This window comes from Pteronotus mesoamericanus, unplaced genomic scaffold, assembly GCF_021234165.1.
Source record: "Pteronotus mesoamericanus isolate MK-2021 breed Mesoamerican mustached bat unplaced genomic scaffold, CSHL_Meso_final contig_182, whole genome shotgun sequence".
Classification (NCBI taxonomy): Eukaryota; Metazoa; Chordata; class Mammalia; order Chiroptera; family Mormoopidae; genus Pteronotus; species Pteronotus mesoamericanus.
In genome coordinates this window covers 7,079,436-7,104,325 of record NW_026555078.1, presented here as the reverse complement: position 1 = coordinate 7,104,325, position 24,890 = coordinate 7,079,436, and the positions used below count along the sequence as shown (strand labels likewise).

The following is a 24,890-nucleotide window of genomic DNA, read 5'->3' as shown; positions in this document are numbered from 1 at the left end:
CAGCTTTAAAGGAGCAGAGCTAGGACTGGAACCTAAGTCTGACTCCCCAGCTTGCTTTCCCTGACTCAGTCCCCTGCTATACGTTCCCATCAGGGCTCGAGAGCACTCATCACGTCTCTCATGATTTCTTTACATCTAGTGATGAGCTGACCTCCTTTGTGCATCCTCGTGACCTGAGTGGGAACGGTAAGCACACCCACTGCACAGGGTCACCGGGTAAAGGGACGTGAGTGAACGCCTGCAGGTGTCTGGCCCAGCACCTGCCCGAAGAGCGAGAACTGTGACTGATCTCAGTCCTGGGGAGGCCGCACACTCCTTGGGGTGGGCACTGATTCTGTCTGGCTGCCATAATTCTGACGGCGCCTGGCACTCCGCAGGTGTTCAAGAAGGGCCAGTGAGCAGAGAGGGAGGGGTCGCTTAGAGCTGGAGGGGACAGAGGAGGGCACAAGCGAAAGGTCTGTGAACACATGGCTTCTGAAGTTGGACATGAGGGCTGAAGGTTAGGGGCAGGAAAGAGATGCTATACTGCACCATGCCAACCCTGTTTTGTGTAAGCTCATCCACCTGATGATGCATTTCTAGGCGATCTGAGCAACGCAACCTACGCAACCCCAAGTCTACGCCCTCCGTAGAGAGAAGTTCCCACTATCATCTTGTAGTGACTTGTTCCATGCCTGCGCTCCCCATTACAGCATTAGCTCTGTAAGTCAGGGCCCAGTCCTCAGTGGCTAGCACTGTGCCAGGCACAGAGTGGACACACGACAGATAGAAGGGAGAAGCAGGTGGCATTGTGTGGCAGAGAGCACGGGAAGATGATTGTAGATCCGTCAACGTGCCTTATCCGATACTTCCTAAGGATGTGGGTGGTGGAAAAGGCTATGGGGTCAGGTCCGCCAAGGAGATACAGTTGCGAGTTCTCCCCCTTTTCTCCTGCCACCCCCATGGACCTCAAGCCTCAGCAAGACCCTGACTGCAGCCCAGACAGCAGGTGAAAGGGAAGGAGAGCCCCTGTTGTAAATGGTGTAGCAGAGAGTGAGGTCAAGGGGTCTCCCCTCTTTTGATGTTCTGCTAAATTTATGCTGGTGGTGACGTGCACCAGAACAGTCATGTGCACCAGCAAAATGCATGACAGCTGGTATTAAAATTCAACCTTTGCTAGATGCCTCAAGACCACCACAGTCAACACCATCGGTTACAACGTGCGCATCTGCACAATGAAACCCTAGAAGATTCTGGAAGGGCCCCAGGCTGTCCTGTACTCTATGATCCCAGGGCCACGCCACCTCGCCCAAGTCCTTATAGAAAGACCCTGGCTTGTAAGACAGACAGACATTAGTTTACGCCCCAGAATTGTTTATTAGTGACCTTCAGAGCATGCCCCCCCACCCCCCAGGGCAGGGCGATTAAAATGCAAAGTCCTGAGCACACAGGACAGTTCTCATGGCTGTGGGGGATTCCGACTTGGTCTCCTCTTGTCAGATTGCGTGCTGCTACAACATGCTTACCCTGAGCGGGCTGCTGTCTTGCTGTTCTGGCTCAGGAGACGTACAGGAAAGGAGCACACAGTGAGAGCAAAGACGCCCTTGAGAGGGTGGTTCTTCGGGGGCCTGCCTGTAAACACGGCCCCTGAGCTTTGCGGAACAGCTTCCGCGATATCTATTTTCTGCACACTTCCTGTTTTTTGTCTCTGTCTTGGGTAATGTAAAAGCGGCTGGTTAAAGACTCCTTTGAGGTGTTACCAAATTTGAAACTTGGCTAATGTAATTAATTGTATAGGTAGCTATTAATAGTCATGAAAGCAAGTGAAAATGAAAGTCTCCTGTAATGGCTCTCTTGATCTTTGCTGTTTCAGGTAACTACTGTAAAGTCTAAAAATTAATTCAGTAACGAGTATACTGAGTTAGCATAAAACAGTTTCAGAGTGAACCCACATTTGGACGAGTAAACTGGGCTGTGTTAGGCTTTTAGAAAAATCACTTCAGTTCTGTATCCTTACTTTTCAATAACATGGGGCGTATGACTGACTTTACTAGCTCAGCTAAGCAGAATATGATACCTCTCTAAACTCATACGAGAGGGAGAGAACCAGGAGAGCAAAGGAATGAGAAATAGGGCAAGTGTTGCAAAAAATCTAATTCAGTGAATCTAGGCAAAAGGCATATGGTGTTTATTGTGCCCCCTCCCCCTTTCCACAGGTTTAAACTTTTTTTTAAATAAGTTTGGGGTGGGGAGAAGGAAAAATATACTGGAATGAAAGCCATGATATAACATTTTAGCTCCATACTATTATGAGAGGTACTGGATAAAGACAGGAGGGAACCAAACTGAGACATTCTTAAAGACATCGCTGGAATTACAAGAGAAAAGAAAAGAAAGTCATTTCCTTCCGATGCCATGCAATGCAGCGTCAGAGACGCTGCCACCTGGGCTCACACTGTGTGCCAAGAGCGATGCCACAACTCCCACCTTGGATCAAACAGAAACTTGGGGAGCCCCATGACTTGCCCAAGGTGGCCCAGCAAGCGCTCACAGATGATTCAAGCAGGAAATTCAAGCAGGAATTTGAAACATCTACCTCGGAGAAGAAAATTTACTATGATGAAGACAGGAAACCAAGACACCCACTGGCAATACTTCTGGATGAGAACAGACACACAGATGTAACTCCAGGGAGTTCAAATTAAAATATAAACGTATCTCTTTCTCCCTCGATAAAAATGAACTTTCCCTGAGATTTTTAGTACGGGCTCATAATCCATAAACTACACACAAACTCAGTAGGAAGGGACACACTCCTTCAGTTATTAATGAGGACGCGATGTTGTGCATGTTGGTGCTGGCCAGCTGCACTGACTTGGTGTCAGCATCTCCCCCTGCAGAGGTTGTCACTACAGGAGCCCCATGCGTGGAGGAAGCACCCAGCCCTCCCGAGCATTTTGGAAGGTAAACTTCTAACCACCTCCGCCAACAGCCTTCACGAACATGAACAGAGGCAACATTTGAAATGCCTAAAATTTTTCAGTTTAACTGAATTTACATGTAACAATACTCAAAGCTATCATGCTAGCATAAATTAAAGCCACCTGATTTTGCTAGGCTGCAACGAAACCACATTTTAGTAATCTCAAATGAACACCTGGTATTCATTCTCTCATCAAATAGAGGTGAGAGAGCACATTAGTTCAGGCCAAGAATGAGCAATGCCTGCAACTAACAAGCTAAGGTACAGCTTCTGATTAGACACAGCCAACTTGCTGTTTCCTCCACCAGTTCTCGTTCCATTATGGTCTAGTCAGCATGTGACACCTCCATCTTTCACTTGGGACTAGGGTTCTCTCTGGCACTGAAGGCTTTAGGCCTGGAGGCTGTCACTGAGGGCGAAGTCATCCTTTCTAGGATTTCCCTGAGAATTCTCTAGCCATCCATGAGAAGAGGCAGGTGGAAATAATGCGACTGTCCACGCAGCCCTAGCGCAAGAACAGCACTCCTGCCCAAAACCAACCACCGGAGGAAAGACGCGTCCACTTCCAGCAGGCGGCAGGGAAGACATCCGGAAGGCATCCTTCTGCCTGTCCTGCAAAAGGTCCCGCGTGAAGTACAGCAACATACGTTCTAGCCGTTGCTGGGTTCCCTGGACCAAGGGGACTCTCAGAGACCCACATGGACACACATGTACAAAAAGAACTCCACATGCACAAATGTCAAATTAAATAATACAGGGACCTACTCTGAAATGTGAGCGGCGCACAATCAAGAAAGCCGGGGCTTCCCTAGAGCAAACGTTTACTCTCATGATGGACAAGAGCCCAAACTCACCACGAGTGGGAAAGAGCGGCAGGAAGACTGACTTGGGCAGCTCCACAGTTACCGCGGCCCCCCAGGGCAGGGTTCAAGTGGTCCCCAGGTTCCCAGCAGAAGTTTTAAAAGCAAATCCTCTCTTGAAAATAAGAACTTGAATTTAGGTCACTCGGATTTCCACAGATTAAGTTCAAGCAAATGTTGGGAAAGAAGCCCCTGATCTAGAATCAACAAACATTCCAGCAAACAGACCACTAGGGATGTATACGTGTGCAAACGCTGTGTAACACGCTGGGGCTGGAATGGCGACATCTCGGTGCAGTCCCAGGGGAAAGCAACTGCCCGCACAGGCAGCCAGTGCGGATCAAGTCGGCCTTAACCTCGGCTCCAGATGGGGCTGCAGGCAAGAAAAGCCTCCCCTGAGGATGTTTAACCACAGGCCTGACATCTTGTGGGTATGAAGCCAGAACTCTGTTGTGTGGACAAAGGACCACAAGCTAAATTTAAAGTACCCAACAGTGCCCGCTAGGAGAAAATACAAACCCTTTTTGGCAGAGCCTAACTTTAAATCCAGGCCACAAAGAATTCCCACAGATAAGATTTTAAGAAACATAGGTTCATAATCTAAACTCATTAAACACACACACAAATATAAGCCACCATAAGCAAGAGACAACAGGAAAAAAACCCCTATGGATTCTAAACTGTGAAGTCTACAAATACTGAAACAATTAGGTACAGATGTAAAATATGTATAATGAAATAAAAGTATGAATTAAAACATATTATGAAGAATGGATTATTAAAACTAAGCAGATGGATTTTGGGAAGCATCAAATAGAATTTCTAAAGATGAAAAAATACAATCCCTGAAATTAAAGAACTCAATTGGAGCTGGAAGAGAAAAATTAGCAAACTGGAAGACAGGTCTGAAGATATTACTTAAAATGCAGCAGAGAGAGACAGAGAATAAAACATATGAAGGAAAGACTGGGCAATATGGAATATAGTAAGACATAACTCTACCTTGGGTTCTAGAGTAAAAAGGAGAAACAGAGAAAATTCAATACCTGAATTAAAAATAGCTAAGAATTTTCTGTTTGATGAAGGTACCAATTCTTAGATTCAGAAAGCCAAGAAACCCCATGGAGAATAAATAAAAAGAAATCCATGTCTAGACACATTATAGTCAAACTGTACAGCATTAAAAAAAGGACAGATACTGAAAAATCACAGAAACAAAATATACCACATCCAATGAGAAGTATGAACTAAGATAAAGCAGTGACAAACAAAAGTAGTAGAACAATATTCTCAGAGTGCAAGAAGGAAAAAATAACTGTCAACCTACAGTGTATATCCAGTAACACTATCTCCTAAGAATAGAGCAAAATAAGTATGTTTTCAGACAAGAAGTCAGGGTTTTAATGCAGATACTAGAGGAAAAGTTTAAGAATACACTTCAGGAAAAAGGAAAATGATCTAAAAAAGGAGGTTTGAGAAGCGAGAAGTAATGATAAGCAAAGAAAATGTAATCAACTATTGACTGAACAGCACAATAATAAAGTCCCAGTGACAAAAAAGAAAGAGAAAGAAAGAAAGAGAGAAAGAGAGAGAGAGAGAGAGAGAGAGAGAAAGAAAGAAAGAAAGAAAGAAAGAAAGAAAGAAAGAAAGAAAGAAAGAAAGAAAGAAAGAAAGAAAGAAACTGAAATAGAACCAAAGTACTGGGCAAATGTAGCAAGCCTGTCATCTGGGTGGTAGAGATCAGAAGTTAAAGCATTCCAAGGGCCTGTCTTGATCTGGAGATTAGAGATGCTAACTTTAAACATTTTAAAATATTCATGTTAAAAGTCCCAGGATCAACATTCAAAGAAGAGAAACAAAATGTACAACTTCCCAACCATTAGAAAGGAAAAGAAAACAAACAAAAACCAAAGGAATGAGGAATAGGAAAATCTTGATCAATTTCAAATAATGCGAGAAGGGAAAAATAATCTGGAAAAAGTGGGACAAACAACAGCAGAACAAGATGGTGGAAATACATTTTAAAAAGTCATTAAAGATGGGCTAAAAAATCTTTGTTAGAAGGTAAAGATCATGCATATAAATAAATAAATAAATAAATAAATAACCCATATGCTTTTTATAAGAGATGAACCTAAAACATACAGATGGAGGTTAAAAGTAAAAGAATGGAAAACATTGTATCATGCCATGCTGGTGTTGTTATATTAAAACCACATAACATAGGTTTTAAAGGCAAAAATCATTACTACATATAAAGAGAGTCATTAAACATTCATAAAGGTTCGATTTACCAGGAAGATAAAACAGTTCTAAACAAGAATTCCTCCAATTAGGTAGCTTGGAAATATAAACACCCCAAATTGAAAGAGTTGCAAGGAGAAATGGCTAAATCCACACTGTAATGAGAGATGTTAATACACTGTCCTTCGTATTCAATTGATTATGCCCCCCCCCCACACAATTAGTATAGAGAGGATTTCATCTAATGAATGTATGTGGAGCATGTACTAATAATGGAGAAGGCATATTATTGTAAAGTACCCAGAATACTTATACTAGACCATGTGTCAAGGCTCCAAAATTTTCAAAGCAGCAGTATGTTACAGATCAATTCTCTGACTCCAGTGCACTGAAGTTAGTGATCAATGTTGAAGAGGTAACTAAAAACCAAAACGAGAAACCACCACCTCCTCGTAGGTTTGAAAATTTAAAGACACTTCTAAAAATATCAATGGATCAAAAAAATAAAAAATAAAATTAGAAAATACTTTGATTTGTTAACAATTAAAATAAAAGGTATCAAAACTTATGGGATACAACTAAGCAGCAGTAATTTGAAGTAAATTATAACTTCAAATTTTTATAGAAAAGGAAAGGTTTGAAACAAAAGCATTTAATCCATACAAAAAATAATAAATCTGCAGAAAGTATAAAGAAAATAGAAGAAGTGAATGAAGCAGAGAAGATACAAAATATAGGTAATTAATAAAATCCAAAAGTTCATTCTTTGAGAAAAATAAACAAAAGCATGGCAAGATTAAGCAAAAAGACAGAGGAAATGAAATAAATACAAAAAGAATGTAACTACAAAAGGCATCTAAAAAGATGACAGCATTATGCATAATTTTATGGGAATAGACTTGAAAACTTAGATGAAATAGAAATCCTATAGTTATCAAAAGGAATTCAAAATGAAATTTAAAGTAAGCCATATTATAATCATTAAAAAATTAAACCAATAGTTAACAATCAGCCCGCAAAGGAAACATCAGCCCCAGACCATTTGGCAAGCAAGCTCCACCAGACATTAGGTAATAGATAACTCCTATCATACATCAAGTCTTCCAAAGACTCAAAGGGTGAATACTCCTCAGCTCATTTTATGAGACTAATGTAGCTTTGACACTAAAACGAAATAAAGATAGCACTGGAGAAACATGGGGCATAAACAAAAATGAAAAATTCATACATAAAATATTATCTTACCAACTCTAGCAGTATGTAAAAAAATAGAATGTGTTATAAGCAGATATTGAAAATTGCAGGTTTATTCAAAACTGTAAAATTTATAATGTAAGTCACCACAGGAAAACAATGAAAGAAAGCTTACAGTTATCTTAAGAGAGGTAAACCTTTTAAACATGAAACTCGTATTTAATTCATAATAAAATCATAGCAAACTAGGAATAGAATTTTTGTTATGATAAAGTATATTTCCTTAAAAACTATAATAAACATTCTATGAATTGTGAATCAATTAACATAGCCCCTTTTAAAATAAGAAACAACATAAAGATGTCTATAATCATTACTCTGAGATCCTGAACTGTGCAACAGGACAGGAAAAATAGAAGATAAGAATTAGGAAGAAAAACCCTCACCATTCTTTACAGAAGATACATTATTAGAATTACTAAGGCAGTTTATTTCGCAAGGATTCTGGAAAACAGTCAACATACAATTAACTACCTCCAGGTGGATTATAGGCTTAAATGTGAAAGGAAAAACTTCAAAAAATTTTTTAGAAAAACACTAAGGAAGACTAGATGATCTCAGAGTACGGATTTTTTAAGACACCAGATTTCATTAAAAATGGTTAGTAAGCATGAAAATTAAGAGTTTCTGTTCAACAAAAGATACTATCAGAATAAAATGACCACCCACAAACTTAGAAAAGTTATTTGCAACATACGTAGTCAATTAAGAATTAATATTCAGCATATAGAGTGAACTAGAAAGATTAAGAAAAAGAGAAATAACCTAATAGAAAAATGAGTAAAATGATAAACAGGCAACCCATCAAAGAATGCATTCAAACCGCTGATTGAATAAATGGAAAACTGCACCATCTCTAGTAACAAGGGAAATGGAAATTAAAGCACACTGAGATACAATTACTAGATTGGCTGAAATAAAAAGTGTGACGCTCCCAAATGTCGGCGAGAAGCAGAGGACGGGACCATCATGTTCTGCCAGTGGAAGTGAAAATGCTCCCAACACTTTCTTGTGAAGTTGAGCATGGACACACTCTACCAACCAACAATTCTGCACCTGGACGTGCATCTTAAACGAAATCTGAGACATGTAAAAGAATTTCCATAGCAGCATTGTTTTTAATTGAAAAGGACTATAAATGACTCAAGTATCTGTAAAAGAAATTGTGGTATCATCACAGAATGGAACATTATACTGCTGTGAAAATGATTCAATTACAATTAGATGCAGCAGAGCAAACTTAATGAGTAAAAAAAGCAAGTTAGCAAAGAAGACATATACTATATTGTTCCAGTTACATTAAAACACAAAACCAAGCAAAAATAAACATGGGCACAGTAGATAGGGTGGGCAAAAGTAGGTTTGCAGGTGTTCGTATGGAAAATAATATAATTAATAAATAATAACAGATAAATAAACCCTTGGGTTTTGCATACTAACAACTGTAAACCTACTTTTGCCCTGCCCTGTATACAAAATTTGGGATTGTGGTTACCTTTCAGGGAAGACAAAGGTACCAGCAATGCTTCCATTTTTCAGTTGGGTAGTGGTAGTGAATGTCTTATTAGTTTCTGCCTCAGTGGTTGTCTCCATGGTGGGGCTGGGGACACAATTTTCTCCCATGAGCTGTACCCCGGAACCACTGAGGTAAGCGCGACTCCCTCTCTGCAGCAGATCACAGAACACAAACAAAGACGACCCTAACGCACCCCTCCATCTGTAGTTTTGCATTTGGCCCAGCCCAGAATCACCAGGAGTTCCAAGGGTTTTCAGATACAACAGGAAAGTCACCAGGCCTTTCAAAGGCTTTAACCAATGTCATGGATATAAAATACGAGAAGCAACTCTAGAATGAGCAAATGTCACACACTAAGTCTGCTGGTCATTGTTTAGATTTCTGGACCAGAAGAGCCAAAAGCAAAGACATGAAGCACAGATGGGGGCCCACTGGGCACTCAAGTGCAGGGACCTGTCCTCCAAGCCCTCCTTTTCTCACTGCCTGTAACCTGTCCCTGCAGTACTCGTTCCTCTCCCTCCCATCACACGCTCAGCACACGCTAATGCTGAGTTTCAGAGTTGCCTTGGAAGACAATGATTTCAGAAGACAAAAGCTGACAGTTGCTTGGGCTTTAAAAACAAAACAAAATACAACACCAAAGAGGTTCAGTGGTAAACTCCCTGCAGTTGTATAATCAGATCATATCTAACCCGAATGCCGAAGGTTGCTGGCTTTCTAAATCTGTTATAAACATCTTCTCAAGGAGCAGATCTTAGGCTGATAGTGGGTTCTCCTGATGACTCGGTTTTGACAGGACCTTAAATATTAATGTTTTGCATTATAATAGAACCATTAATTCCTGACTTCCTTCATGTTTCATGAGAACTGAGGTTTTTACTTGAGGTCCTAAGAGAGTCAAATAAAATCTAGCAGCCCTAGGTGGGGATTAGATGGAACTTCCTTAGGATTTTTTATTTTGTAACATGCGATGGTTTAGACTTGGGCTCTGGGCTCCTGCCATTGCTCCTCAAAACCAGTGCTTTTGCCACAAATGTGCAAAAGTCCCGAAGGAAGCCTAAGAAGCTTACCCTAAGCCTTCTTCTGGGGTCTGAAGCACCCAGGAAGGTGGCCTGGGGAGGGCTAGGGGGTGCAGGTTGGATAAATCCATGAAGCTCTCCACATTATTGATCGTAATTTCCCCCTCAACTTTAATAATTTGTAATACCATGCTACCATAACCACCATCCATCTCCAGAACTTTATGTCTTATAAGACTACAAGTTTATACCTATTAAAACAATAACTCCCCATTTCTCTCTCCTCCCAGCTCCTGGCAACCGTCTTTCTACTTTCTGTCTCTATGACTTTGACTACTCATACAGTATTTGTCTGATTGCAACGAGCTTATTTCACTCAACATAATGTTCTTATGGTACATCCATACTGTAGCAGATGTTAGAACTTCCTTCCTTTTTAAGGCTGGGTAATATTCCATGTGTGTGTGCATATACCACATTTGGCTTCTTCATCCATCTGTTGATGGGCACTTGGATTGCTTACACATTTTAGATACTGTGAATAATGCTGCTATGACCATGGATATACAAACATCTCCTTAAGACCCTGCTTTCAATACTTTTGGGTATACACCCAGAAGTGGAATTGCTGGATCATGTGGTAGTTTTATTTTTAATTTTTTGAGCAACTTCCACACCACTTTGCAAGTGGCTGCACCACTTTATGTTCCCACCAATAGTGCACAAGGGTTCCAACTGTTCTATATCCTCATCAGCATTTGCTATTTTCTGACAGTAGCCATCCTAATAGGTCTGAGGTGGTATCTTGTAGTTTTGGTTTGCATTTCCCAAATGATTATTGATGTTGAGCATCTTTTCATGTGCTTACTTACTGACCATTTGTATATCTTCCTAGGAGAAATAGTCTATTCAAGTTCTTTGCCTCTTTCTGAATTGGGTTGTTTGCTTTTCCACCTTATATATCAAACACCTGCATAATGCCTACTATGTGGCACATCACTGTTAATCTTAACAACCCATGAGGCAGGCGCTGATTTTCCCAGGTACACTTGCCCAAGGCCATAAAACCAAAGGATGTGAACCTAGGAAATGTAGTTCCCGTACTTGTGTGTGTGATTTCTGGGCTCTGTTGTCATATGAAGAACCTGCTCCTGTCAGTTCTCTCTGACTTCCCTGGCAAGCCCTGGACATTTAATTCTTCTCTGCCACCTGAGGAGTTACTTGGGGTCAAAAAAGATCCTATATGGGGACAGCAAGGTGGCCCAGAACCCGGGCCCCTACCTGGGAGGCAGCCCATAATGCTATGAAGGTAAGAATCTTGGGACTCCCGTTTCCCCAGAGGGCCAGAAACAGCTCTTCTAGGGCTTTAACTGTTTGTTCTAGTCAATATATTCTCTGTAAGAAATTTCACTGGGAACCCTGGATGGTGTGGGTTTGTGGATTGAATGATGGCCTGCGAGCAGGAAGGTTGCTGGTTCAATTCCGGGTCAGAGCGCATGCCTGGGTTGTGGCCCAGCCCTTCAGTTGAGAGCGTGCAGGAGGCAACCAGTGGATGGGTGATGCATCTCTTGCACATCGGCATCTCTCCCTATCTTTCCTCCTCCCTTCCCATCTTTCTAAAAATAGATAGAACCTTAAAAAAAAAAAAAGGAAACTTCACTGGGAAAGGACCAGGGACACAGGCATAAAACTTGGACATGTGAGTGGTTATTTTGAGGATAATGGGTCTTGAGTACTTTACACCCAGGCACATTTAAAAATAAGCAGGTTTCCAACATGTAAGGATGGGCCAATCTCTGAGGTTATTGAGTAAAAAGTCAACACTGTAAAGTCAATTACACTATTGACAGATACTCTTACAAGGAGATTTCACATCATAATTATATGCAAAGGAACCCAGCAAATACAAGCTGTGTAATGATCAGCTAATAAAAGTAACACTTCATCTATGTCAATAATGGTTTGGGAGTTAAGACAAACAAACATGGCCTTTGCCACTCAGCAGAGGAAAAAAATCCCTGAAAGACAAATATTTTCACTTAAGGAGAAGTCACTTAGACTCACACAGAAAACCTGTCACACGAAGCAGAGTAGGAAATTGGTCCTTAGTGGGTGCTAATGACTCTCTTGCCCTCCCTCCAGCCCCAGCTGCACTGACAGGGACAGCGCCCCACGTAAACATTTGCACACCCCCAGGCACCCCTGGTCACCGCCACGTGGTCTGGCAGAGGACATTTGCTGTTGTTTTTGTCTCTGTTAGACTGTTTTCCTTTTCACCTCAGCTGAATCTAGTCCAACTGACACACGGCCAAACTGAAAAGACATTTAAATTACCATGAATGTGAAAGAGCAAAATAAGATTTTCTCCCCCAACCACTTCTTAATGAGTTTACACACAAACTGATTCTGCAAATAGCCATGAAACTATGCTTATGTTCACTTTTTTCTAAAAGTACCCCTGTGCCTACCGTCTGCCAGGCACTGGGGACATAAAGAGGGCAAAGGTATTAATATCCAGGGTTGTTGACCTTGCAGAGCTTGCAATACATCTTTGCCCAATTTCTCTTAAAACTGGGGTGGGAGATGCAGAATTTGGACAGGGGACTGGAAATGCATGATGCCTTTCTTAAACTGATTATGTCTATTCCAACAGTAACTTGTCTAGTTTCCGCAAACTTGGATGAAACAATTCTGCTCCAAAACCCTATGACCCCAGGAAGGTCATTCTTAGACTTCATGTGCTTTGATGGCAAACAGGCTTTGAGCAAGTGGTGCCATTATGAAGCTACTGTCACTCAGCTCCAAACCCATCCTTCCACAGGGTTTCCTACAAAGCGACTGGGGCTGGGCTGTGCAAGCCGCATTTCTGCTGCCCCACCTGGCTCCATGCTAGGCTACTAACGGAGCCAGGTGCCCCAGAGAGACTGGGGAGGGGAGGGAGAAGGGGCACGCTCCTTCCTGTGCGCTTCCCCCTGCAGCGGCAGTTCCTTCCTGCAGTAGCTGCTGAACCCGCTCTGTGGTTCTTCCAGCACTTGCAGAACCCATTTCTTTCTGTTCCCTCAGAGGTACCTGCATCAGCAGGCGCCTTGTCCTCAGAGATCCCTCTGGTCCTCCCAACATCCCTCCTCTGAGCTCAGAGACTCCAGCCCCAGCTGAGCGGTGCCTGCCCTGAGGTCTGAGTTCCAGCTCAGAGGGGCAGCCACCCAGCCGCTTCCCTGCTTCCCTGCTTCCCTGGCTGAGGGGAGGCTTCCCGCAGGGGCTCCCTCCTCGACACCTTGGCTCCTCCTTTTACCCCGCAGGTTACTTGGTTAACACTTTCTCCTCGGTCAGTGGTTCTTTACGTTCAAGTCTCTTGTCTGAATGTCCATTACCTACTGCGTTTTCTGTCTCTGGACTGGACTTGAAAGCTGTTCTGTGGTCTCTAACTGTGGAAGGAGCCGAAGCGAGGTGCTCACTGGACTAGGTAAGCGGTCACTTGCTTTTAACCAGAAACGAGGCTTCCCCTTTTTACTGTAGTGCTTTGTTGTCTTCTGACCAAAAACAAAAAATAAATGAGCGCTTTAAATACGCTACTGAGGGTATTAATCAATAAAATTGGCAATAATATATGACATGAGGATAATAATTTAGATCAGGATCGCCCGCGCTCCACCCTCCCGCTTGGCTCTTTTGTGCCCGGTCCACTGGGACGGCTGGGCCCACACGGACAGCCAAGCTCAAGGGCACCCAAAGACGCGCTAGAGGATAACCTGGAAGAGTGCGCTCAGCATCTGCTAAAGGAAATAGATTGCTGCTCCATGGGAAAATAGTCTACGGTCTCCAAACCTCAACCAACAAGGTGGACTGAGAGGGGAGGCAGAAAAGATTTTAAGGAAGCACGTAAAGCAGAGCGCACCTCTCATGATGTGGCTTCCTGCAAGAGGCTTCCCATTTATGAACTCAAGAACTACTGCTCTGAGAACAACAAGGAAAGGTGCTGGACAAGAAGACCCTCTCTGTATATTTTTGGAAAGTGTCACCATGGTGGGTTAGCAGAAATAATAAGTACGTTTATAATTCTATTACTAGTCTAATTCCTTCCAAGTTTCCTCTTTATGAACTTCCAGAAACCAGTGTCTGCCCTGAAGATCAAGGGACTTCTATTCTGGCAAAAGTTGGTTGGTTTGCTGGAAAAACTAAAGACACGAGCATGCGGAGAGTCTCCACGCGGTTGATTCACGTTAGGGAGCCGGACCTTGCCGCTCCTATTTGCTCTGGGTGGGCAGAGACACGGCAGAGCACTCAGGAGCAGGCACCCAGGCTGGCGCACGGGAGGGTTCTCACTTGGCGTCGGGCCCTCGTCGGGGCTGGCAGTGGAGGGAGCAGACGGCGACAGAACTCTCCCAAGGGAGAGTTCAGCAGGGTGGGCAACTGACCTGGGTCTTGCCATAAGGGAAACGATGCCACCTCTTATTTATGGACCGTGTGCCAAAGCACATTTCGCACGTGGCTTTGCGTTTGACTTTCACCGCAACGCCTCGCAGGAGGCAGAGGAGCTTCCTGGAGGAGGGAACGGAGGCCCAGAGAGACCAGATACCTCTCCCGGAGCCACCAGGCCCGGCAGGCCGGGATCTACCGAACAACGTGCCCACCATTTCCTTCTACCCGCCCTACCCTGCTTTCGCAGAATAAATAAATAACTAGATAGATAGAGAGATAAATAAATAAAAACTTAATGATTTATCTTCGTCTCCTATCTCAGAGAGAGCAGGATAATCTGAGAGTCTGAGGAGGAGCTGGCATTTAGATTCGGGTCCCTGGGAGTTACTTTGATTTTTAAGCTCTAAAACCAGGCTTATCGTCTTCGCCACTTGGAGCCTGGCCTCTCCGTCCTGTCAGGAGGCCCCCGCCGGACGCACCCTGCCCTTCCCACTCCTCAGGCGGGCCGTGCCCAGCACGTGCCTCCCTTACCTCACGGCGGCCGTCATTCCGATGGGAGTGACTGGCAATGGCCGGACTCCGGGGAACAGCCCTCGGCTCAGAACCCGCGCTCCGTTTTGTATCACTCCCGGAGGAACTGGAAGAGCAAAGGAGAAAAAGACACCACACGTGAATTCGGCTGTGAAGGTTTCCCTTCTGAGTCAGAAATTTTGGATGGAGAAAGAAAGTAGAGAGATAGAGGAACAGAGAGCAAGCAAAGGCAAACACACACACACAGCTACACACACAGCTACACACAGAGCTAAAGAGGCTGAGAACGAGACAGAAAGACAGAAAGACGCCACACCTCAGGAAAAGAGATTCGGCCAGCCAGGTCAGACCAATAAATAGCTTACGACCACTCCAAACATTATTTCCTCGCATTTACTAAATACACAAAAGCTTCGATCACCAGCCAGACCCTATCAAGATCTCAAGAACTCCGGGACAACTGAATGCAAGTGCCACACAAAGGCACTTCCTCATGCTTCTCCACTCATGGTCAGAGGTTGAGGACAGCTTTCACTCTGTCCTTAGTCCAGCAAGGGGGAAAAAGAGACAGCCAGAAATAACAGCACAGCCGGTTTTATAAGCTACTTGGCACCTCGGTGCGCACAGCACAGTTCATCCTCCCAACATCGGCGCCGTGCGAGGGCAGCCTCAGCGCTGTTGTTGGGAACGAAGGGTGGACGGCAAGGCTCTGGCATGTGCCTCAGAAGCACCCGGAGCCCGCTCTGGACGCCCGACTCGCTCCTTCCTGAAGCTTCTCCCCAAGCCCATCTCCTGGTGCCCTTGACATGCCGCCTTCTCTAACCACCCTACCCAACCCCGACCCTCACTCTCCTCGCCAATGGCCATAAACCTGTCCATCTTCCATAAGCTCGCAGCGGCCACACCCCCGCCTGATTCTGAGGGTTTACACAGCAGGGCAACTGCCAGGAGAGCCCTGACATCGGACTTCTCTTGCCCGCCCAGCGTCAGTTTCAGGTGGTTCAAGCTAATATTCCCACTGCACCCACCAGCACCCCTCCACGTGTCTATGGGGCCAGGCGTGAGAACACCAGTCCACCTGGGATTTAATTTTAGTTCTCATGTGACTTTGTGCATGGCCTACAACCTCTTCTTCCCTCTCTGAACAGTGTTCCTAAGACCTTTCTGCCGTCAGCACTGGAAGAGTCGCCGAGCTCTGGCTGTGTTCCTGCAGCCCCCCGGGCACCATTTCATACAACGTGAACAATCTGTGCTTTTCCAAAGGCTACGCCACAAAAAAATCCAGAAAATCATATCTCCCAAAATGGAAACTATTCTGGATATTAAAATTTTAAAGATGATATTTCTTGTACAGGACAAATACTTTCTACAAAACATACACATATGTTTTACCCATACAAACGTTAGGTCTCTAAGAGCATGCCTGAATAATATTCCAAACCTTTCCTCAGGGAGGATGAATGCCCACTCTCATACGTGGGATCGCTTTAGTGACTCACTGCCTGGGCATCCTGGAGCTCTTGGAGCATTTTTGCCATTTGTCTGAGAGGTCTGTGGAAGGCTCTTGTCACTAGCTTTTACAAAAGGCGGGGGCGGGAGATAAAATTGAAACTAGTGCCTAAAGTCAGTACTACTAGTGCTGTTTCTTACCATATTTAATTGTGAGAGTAGGCTTAGGTAGATCAGGGCCTCCTACCCACCTCTTACTATTAGCTTGGTTTCAGATAACAGATCATCTAAGGCAGGAGACTCACCAAGTATCTTAAAAAGCATGAAACCTGTTATAATGTGATGATATTGCAACTGATTACCACACTTTGCTTAGTTGATGAGTTCTCAATAAGAGTGTCTAAAATTTATATTACCTGATTCACACAATCTGATTTCAAGACTTCCTGTAAAACTACAAGGCAGGGAAGTATTGACATATAGACAGACATAGGAATCAATGGAACAAACTAGACCCCCACACACACGTGGTCAACCGGTTTTTGACGAAAGTATCAAGAAAACACCACAGGGAAAAGGAGAATTAGAACAGTTGACAATTCTTTTGGAAAAAAATGAAGATTGATCCGAACCTCATACTGTACATGAAAGTTAACTAGAATTGGATCATAAACCTAAATATAAGAACATCAGAAAACTATGAGAAGAAAATGTAGGGGAAGATATACCAAGAATTCTCAAGGAAAGACATGTAAAAACTAGCAGGACTTGGGCCTGTAGACAGGTGTTCCAGACAATATGTATATGTTGTCTAAAAGGACAGGCTTTCTGTTTGTTTTAGGGGTTGAGGGAAAGGGTTTTTCAATTATTTTGCTGTATGGTACTTGCCTCAAAATGGTCAGATAACCAGAGAATCAGTCCAACTCTGATACCGCTCCCTGCTGTATCAGTCACTAGGGATCTCATCAAGAGCAGCAAGTGAATCTGATAGAACAGACCACCCGATAAGTATTTAAAACCTGTACCACAGTAATAATTCTTGCCAGTAAAAATCATTACCGTCCTATATGCAGATCACATCAACTAATGGATCAAATCTTTTACAAGTACTTGCCTACGTGTCAGGTGAAGGAGACACAGGGCCACCACAGTTAAGTGGGATGGAAAGAGAATGAGAAGCAGTGAAAACACAGGAAGGCCAGCGCTGGGGCAGGAAGCCTCTACGCACGAAGGACGGAGACACCTGACCCGAAGTCAGCGGTCTCTGGGAAGACTTCCTGTAGGCAGAGGAGCAACGCACATGAGGCCTGGAAGTGACAAAAAGCACGCTGTGCACAGGAACTAAAAACTGATTTTGCTAGAGCACACAATTCTAGCAGGAAGGAGATGCGTTTGGATTTTATCCCTTAGATCCTGAGGAAACCATAAAAGCGTTCTGAGGAGGAACGTGATCTTAAGCACAGTGGCGGAGAGCCAGACTCCGGTGTCGGATGTCCTGGGTCTACATCCCATCTCTGCCATTTACTGCCTGTGTCCCCCAAAAAAGCTGCTTAAGTAAGAAGGGGGTCAAAACATGGTATTTATCTCACAGAGGACTTGGAGCCCTAACTGAGTTAGTAAAGGCACTATTACTTACAAAATTATATGTTAGTTACCTGTGTTATTGTCATCATCAACACAGCCAACACCCACAAGAGTGAGCCCGAGGTGGCCTGTGCTTTCTCCACTCCAGGTGAGCTGAAAGCCCATTAAGAACAAACTGAGACCAAAGCCAGACTATGCTGAAAGGACTTGGCCATCTTCCTGGTCAAGGAGTTGCTGAAAGAGCAACAACTGCTCTTATGTGGCCCGCCTTCCCCTGTCCATACCCTGTCAGTCACCGGGGACAGGACCAGGGAGCCCCGGGATGCAGAGAGAATAGGTGGGAGTCCCAGTGCACACGCTCTCGGGGACGCTGCCTAACCAGTGAATCACCTGCCGGGCAGAAGGGAAAGCAGCCCAGAGTACAGAGCCTCATGCCGGGAACCCAGAAGCACGAGGGACAGGCCCAGCGGGAAGGGAAACTGAGGAAGCCAGCCCGCCCCCTGCACCTACTGGAGGCCATGTTCTCTTGATGCCCGTCTCATTCCAGCCTTCGTGGAAGAAGAACCCCGCCGTCGTTAGGAGGACACGCGGGGCAACATGGCCTCCCCCCAAAGTCTTGCCCCACCACTAGCACTGAGCTTTTGGGCAAGGGCCGTGACCATTCTGAGCCTCAGTTTCCTCCCCTGGGAAGCTTGCATCAACAGGCCTCACAGGGCGGTTTTGAGGATTAAACAAGTTACCTCAACTGCTTAGCTCAGAGGCTGGCCCGTCGCGTCAGCTCAACGTCACCACCACCACCGCACGCGCACGCACCCTCGCACCCTCCCACCGCGCCGCCCCACCTCTCCAGCATCCTCTTGTTAATGATCTGTAAGGCACGGGGCCGGGTGAGGTCAGGGCACAGGGACAGGCTTCCAGCCTCTGGTGCTTTTTGTAGTTGCCCCTAACTCTGCATTCACCCTTTAAAACATCCTCCTGATTAATGAACTGTATTCACTTCAAAGAGAATCTCAGGGACAGAGCTACCCCGCAGCATTAAAAGGCTTTCCCTGAGCTATTTCCTGAGCCTCACAGGACTCCTGGCAGGGAAGCCAGGCTCTGCTGCTGAAGCCTGAGCTTGTTCTCAAATGAGCGGCAACCGATCGCTGCCTCTGCCAGCGCTGGCATTTCCCAGTCCTTATCGCTGGCAGTGCTCTGCAGGTTGGGATGTGTTCCTATTTGCTCCCCGACTGCCAGAAACCAGCCGTGGCCCTGAACGCTCCCCCCTTCCTTTCTCCTGCCTCCATCCCCGAGGGTCGGGAACAAGGCTTCTGAAGGCGAATCCCAGGCAGTCGACAATGGGTGAGGAAGGCACTTCAGCACTTTTTTGATTCTGAGATCCTGAAGGAGCATGAGGTCCATTCCTTGGCCCCTTCTCAACTAGCACGTCTAGCTGTCCATTTCTTTTACTCTGTATTTCCCTCAAAGTCTATCAAAACACTGAAAGCCCAAGCCATTTACAACAGGGGCCAGGGACCAGTACCGGTCTGTGGCCTGTTAGGAACTCAGCCGCACAGCAGGAGGTGAGCGGAGGGCAAGTGAGTGAGTGAAGCTTCGCTCACAGTACCGCCTGGGCTCCCCCGCCTGCCCTGCCCTTCTTCCGTGGAAAAATCGTCTTAAACCGGTCCCTGGTGCTTTACAACCAGTGCACCTCACCCAATGTACTAAGCTATACCTAGGCTCCAGCTAGAGAAGAGATGCAATGAGAAACTGGACATTTAAAATCAACCTGCAGCTTGGGTTTGTGGCTCTCACTAGAAAAGGCACAGGCTCCCTGAACCCTCCCTTTCTGTTACAACGTGCGGTGTCGACAGGCAAGAAGACACATACCTGAGACTCTCAACTTGCTGGAACCAGGTGCCAAGGGTATCAGGAGCAGAGTGGATCAACTGCTCTCTCTTAAGTTAACCGCTTGACTCAAAACCATCTTATTTTTAACCAGCAAGAAAGCAACACTCACACCCAAAAGAGTCGAATCACGCAGCACCGCTCCCTGTGATCTGAATGTGATCATCTTGAGGACCTAAAAAAAGTCTATGGCACAAGACAAACCTCCCTCCACGCTGTGCCCCCCGCTGCTGGCACTTCCCCACCCCAGCTTCCCCCCTGATGCTTCGCTTCCTTGCTTTTCACAGCTTCTAAAATTAACCTCTGAGCTCCTGCCACTGCCTTTGGAGGGCAGCCCTGGCCAGCGCTACCAGAGCAGCCAGGTGACCTGACAATCCTTCCTTTCCCTCCACCTGCTTACTTGGAAGGATGCTGGGGAAGCCGGCCTCCTGGTTGCCTCTCTTCCGCGAGGCCTGGTGTGTCTGAAGCAGCCCCCAGCTCCAGGCAGGGCGCGGCACGCACCCATCTTGTTGTTTTGTTTATCTGGAGTCCTCTCTGGGAACATTCCAACCAGGGATTATATAAGCCTTTGAAGATGAGTAATGGTGATCTGACTTCTCCTGACTTCTAAACAGTTCCTCCACTGGGGTTCGAGATGACTCACAGGGCTTGTCAAAGGGGCCTGCAAAGCCCGTGCTTAAGTAGGTTGTAGAAGCTTAAATTAGTCTACACAGCCACTGTGGGGTGGGGGAGGGGGAGGGGGATGGATTTGACTAGAGGCATAACCCAAAGTTTAAGAGCTATTGAGGCAGCAATGCTCTGTGCTGATTTTTCTGGAAGCAGTGTCCTCCTATCTAGCATGGGAGACACCAGGGCGCTCCTGCAGAATGTTCCCCACGCTGCACACTGGCCAAGTCTGAAGAAGATAAAGCCACTGGTGGTGCTGCTGGCTGGTGCTGCTGGCTGGTGCTGCACACAGCAGCAGGAGCCTGAGGTGGCTGGTAGACGCGCACTGCTGTTGCGCTGAAAGGGAAGCATCGGATGCAATGAGAGGCCGAAGGGGGACCCGCGGGGGCCCCGGTCAAGTAACACAGGGTGCGCCGAGCCCCCTGCAGGCGTGTGGGACTCTCCGGAGACCAACGGGCTTGGCTGACTGGGGTTCTCACAAGCTCCTTGAGCTACTTCCTTTGCATGACCCTGGACTGCAGCTGGCCTGCCAGCCCAAACTAACTTTGCAGATGCCGAGCAAGAGCAGGAGAGGGAAAGATCTAATGGCTGCCTTTGGTGACCTGAGGTCGCGGGGCTACGGAGGGTGATGACAAAGGAAAAGCCTTTCAAGCCACCCAGGCCATCCTCTTACAGCTGGGAGAAAGAGTGGCAGGCTCATTAGCTTGGTGGCCCCGTTCACACACGAGCATCCAGCAGCCTAGGAGGTGGAAACAGGAGGCTCTAGAAACAGCCGGGCCCCAGACTGGCCTGGGGGCAAACACAGCAGGTGGTGTGCATACAGGGGCCCACGCTCCCTGACGCGGGGCGCGGCAGGAGCCGAGCCTGGGTGACACATGCACACTTCCACATGGGGACACGGGCACACCAGCACCATGAGGCAGGCTGCCCACACTCCATCAGGGTGGCTGGGCGTCTGCTGCCTTTGAACCTTTCTGCTGAGGATCCCCTCTCACTCATCCCAGGCTTTGGGCAAAGCCGGCTGAGTGGGGATGGAGGCGTCAGAAAGCGTTTCCCTTTGGGAGGCAAGGCCCTGCATCAGAGCTCAGGGTGAGAAACGTTAGGCAACGTACCATGAAAATAAAGGGAGGCACAGGAAGAGGGGAGCAGAGGAGAGCGAGGTGGGAGCAGAGCGTGGAGACACAGATGCCTGGGACTGCGTTCACTGGGAGGCTGAGGAGCCGCTGGCTTGGCTTCCCGAGCACCCGAGCAGGCACCTGGAACTCTGACCTCGCAGGGCGCCACAGCCCAGTGACTAGGCTATACCTCGACCTCCAGGGGGCTTTACTAGGGCTTGGGGCCAGAGGGGACAGTGAAGATACAGGTGATGTCATCACCCTCTCCCGAGCCTTTAATTTCCTCTCTGCTGCTCCCTCCACCCCCTGGCAGGGCCTTGGGGAGGCGGCGCTGGGCCCTCAGTGGGCAGAGCGAGGGAGGACGGCCTCCTAAAAATGAGCCTCCAGCTTCAGCACATGAATATTGAGCTCTGAACACTCCGATTCAGCGTTTCAAAGTAAACAAGACTGTGGATACTCTGGAAAATACAATTACTTACAGTTTGAGTGTGACAGTGAGGGCGGGGGAGAAGTTCATTTAGTCATGAGAGCATTAAAAACCATTAAATGGTCAACTAATAAGGAAAAACCTTTTTCCTATTCTACTCGTGACCAAGAATCCAGTGATATGGACTTTATGGAAGTTGCTGAGGATCCATGAATGGCTTCACCCCCTTGCCTTTTCCCTCTTAACTCTGCTATTCCAGTTCATCAAAAGTGCTTTTTTTTTTTTTTAAAACCAACGATCACTGTGTACAGTGGTGAGATGCTATGGAAGGTACTGGAATCTCACACAGCTCTGATGCAATCAGTATGTTTTCCCCAATGCTGACTTAAGTAACTTGATTTTAGAAGCCATTTCAGACTGCAACTTGATTATAATGTGGTCTATACTCTTTCTGCAATGTCATCTCAGAATGGAGTTTTTAAAAAATATTCTCCTGTCACTTCACGCATCATTAAAAACCACACTACAGGTTAACTGCTAGTTATAGGGCTGTGCCTACTGCACATCTCCTGAGCAGCAGTGGCGTTCGCTTCTCAGAGGTGTGGGAAGCCTGCCGTTTGAAGTGCCAGCAATCTCAGCTTAGCATAGAGAGCGAGAATTCCGAGCCTTTCGGAGTGCGTAATGGCAGCAGCCCCTGGCAGAGGGACAGTCCTTCCTGAGAACGCGTGGCTCTATCTTTTGCGTCTTTTTTTTTTAAGGAATAAGTAAGAAAAGATGGAGTCAAATTTCCTAAAGCTGTTGGAAGGAAGGCTGTGACAAGCGCAGGGCTGGGGAGGATGGCCTGGAACGCCACACCAGCCCGCTGCTAACGAGCGAGCGACAACCTGCTGCGAGCCGGAGTCTGGATGCTCTCCTGGCGGAAGCATGATGGACTCCACAAGTGAGGGATTCCCCTTGCTCAGGAGGCCCTGCAGCGCTTCGAGAGCCGGGGCCCCCAAAGAGGGGAAGGCCCGGCCATGAGAACGAGCCAGGAGGACGCTAGCCCCTGGTGTCGTGTGAGGCCTGTGCTTCCTCAACAGGAAGCTGCAGGCAGCCATGTCCCGAGGATGAGCTGAGCAGACCCAAGGGGACGAGCTGGCTGTCTGCTCAACAGGGCTGGGGCGGGGGATGGGGGCAGAGTAACTAATCTCAAGGCAGGAGGAAGAGGGGACAGCCAGCTCCATTTAAGGTCATTTTTCATCGCTCAGTAAGAAGAGCTTTCTAAAACTATGGTAGTCTAGCTCTAGATGTAAGGAAAGGAAACATCAGGTGGTGGATGGGAAAGTTGAAGGAAGGAAAAGACTTGTCTCAAGCTTGACATTGGCCAACGGCCGAGAGAAGGGATGAAGGAGCTCCGCTTAGCTACTCGAGCCCAGCCCTCCTCTCTACGGCGGCCTGGACGACTGGTGGCCCCATGGCGGCCTGTTTCAAGGCTGTTCCAAGCTCCTGCACAGCACCCACCTTAGCTGGTCTTCCCCCTCCTCTCCTTCTATACAGTGCAGGCCTGCGATTAATGAGATCCCAAAAGGGAAAGAAATTTCTAAAAATGTGCACTGCTCACTCCATGACTGCTAGGCTGGCCCCGTGTTACGTCTTCCTGTAGAAACTACAAACCCACAAGGCCCGTTCCTACAGGAGCAGAGAAGGCCTCTCCACTGGGACTCGTTATAGGGCCTGCTTCCCTTTCCCCAAGTCTCAAGCCCTGAAATGATATTACAACTTCGTCATCTTAGAAACACACCTATGCATTCATTCATTCACGCCTACGCACGGCCGCATGTTCATAGGCAGATGCATGTGATCATGCACTTAGGTCGTTTTAAAGGGATCCGACAGGGGAAGTTCTGCTTGAGCATTAGTTCTTCCTATGGCCTGGTATTATATAAATGAGAAGGTTAAGTTCACAAACTATGGTGCTGAAGGCTATAGAAATATCTACTCACAACCTGCTTGTATCTCAGGGGGAGTATTCAAAAGCATCATGGCACTGGCAGCATCAATGTCAGGATCTGGAAAAATCAACCAATAAATAACATTATTTACAACGGGGCCGGTGTGCGTGTCTGGTGTTTTCCCCCTGCACGTTATAGTTTATGAATGCAACAGAGAAAAAAGAAATCCAGAAACCAGATGAGCGATCCCAAAGGTGCCATCCTTCCCACTTGGATTTGAGAAGAAGAAAGGTATTCTAGAAGGAGATTTACGGGGCAGGTTTGTAAGTTTTTAGAACAAAGCATGGCCTCTTCTCATTTTTCTCATTTCCTAATTTGCACTGTATGTCCCTGATAACTTGCTGATCTGTGCACCTGCACGGCTTGTACCCCTGGGGTGCAGGCGTAGGAGAGTGGGGTGACAATAGGAAGTTCAGCCACAGGAATCTTTAATGAACTGAGAAAGCTCACAGCACCAAGAAGAGAAAGCATTAAATACACCTGCATCCACTGAGATACAAACGAGACATTTGGTCATTTCCATTTGTCAGCAGAATGTAAATTGTATTTTACGGGAGTGTGTGCGTGCACAGCGGCGGTGGAGGTGGTGAAGGCATTAAAAACACACACTTACAACGTATATGAAAAAATTAAAGTTACGATGTTGAGGGTACAACGTTTGCTTCTACATCTATCGTTGCTTTTAACATGGGACCAAAAGAATAACACTCATCACTTCATTGCTGTAATTCTTAATAGGTTTCTGAGTCCTTACTGATCCACCGGTCGACAGATGGCAGGTTATACAGAGACAGAGAAAAATATTATCCTTTTATAACTAAATTCATTTTCCTCTGAGAAACAGCAGCGCTGCTGCTATGGAAATGAAAGCCACCATGGCAACGGTAAACAACCCCCAAGAATGGTCACTGAATAGGCTGAAAAGAACATCTGCCCCTGCACCGTGGCCCAGCTGCCCTGGGGCGA

General features: G+C 46.3%; 1 protein-coding gene across 5 annotated transcripts in view; it reads right to left on the bottom strand.

Annotated features, from left to right (window-relative positions):
- FOXN3 (forkhead box N3) overlaps window positions 1-24,890 on the bottom strand; it is a 352,396-nt gene that overhangs the window by 7,353 nt on the left and 320,153 nt on the right. For 3 of the 5 annotated variants that reach the window (XM_054567164.1, XM_054567166.1, XM_054567165.1), the window contains 2 exons: window positions 23,916-23,981; window positions 14,806-14,911 (listed from right to left, as the gene is read on the bottom strand). In XM_054567164.1, the coding sequence (XP_054423139.1) occupies window positions 14,806-14,911; window positions 23,916-23,981 (172 nt within the window). The remainder of the gene's footprint in view (window positions 1-14,805; window positions 14,912-23,915; window positions 23,982-24,890) is intronic. The other 2 variants (XM_054567167.1, XM_054567168.1) reach the window with 2 other exon arrangements.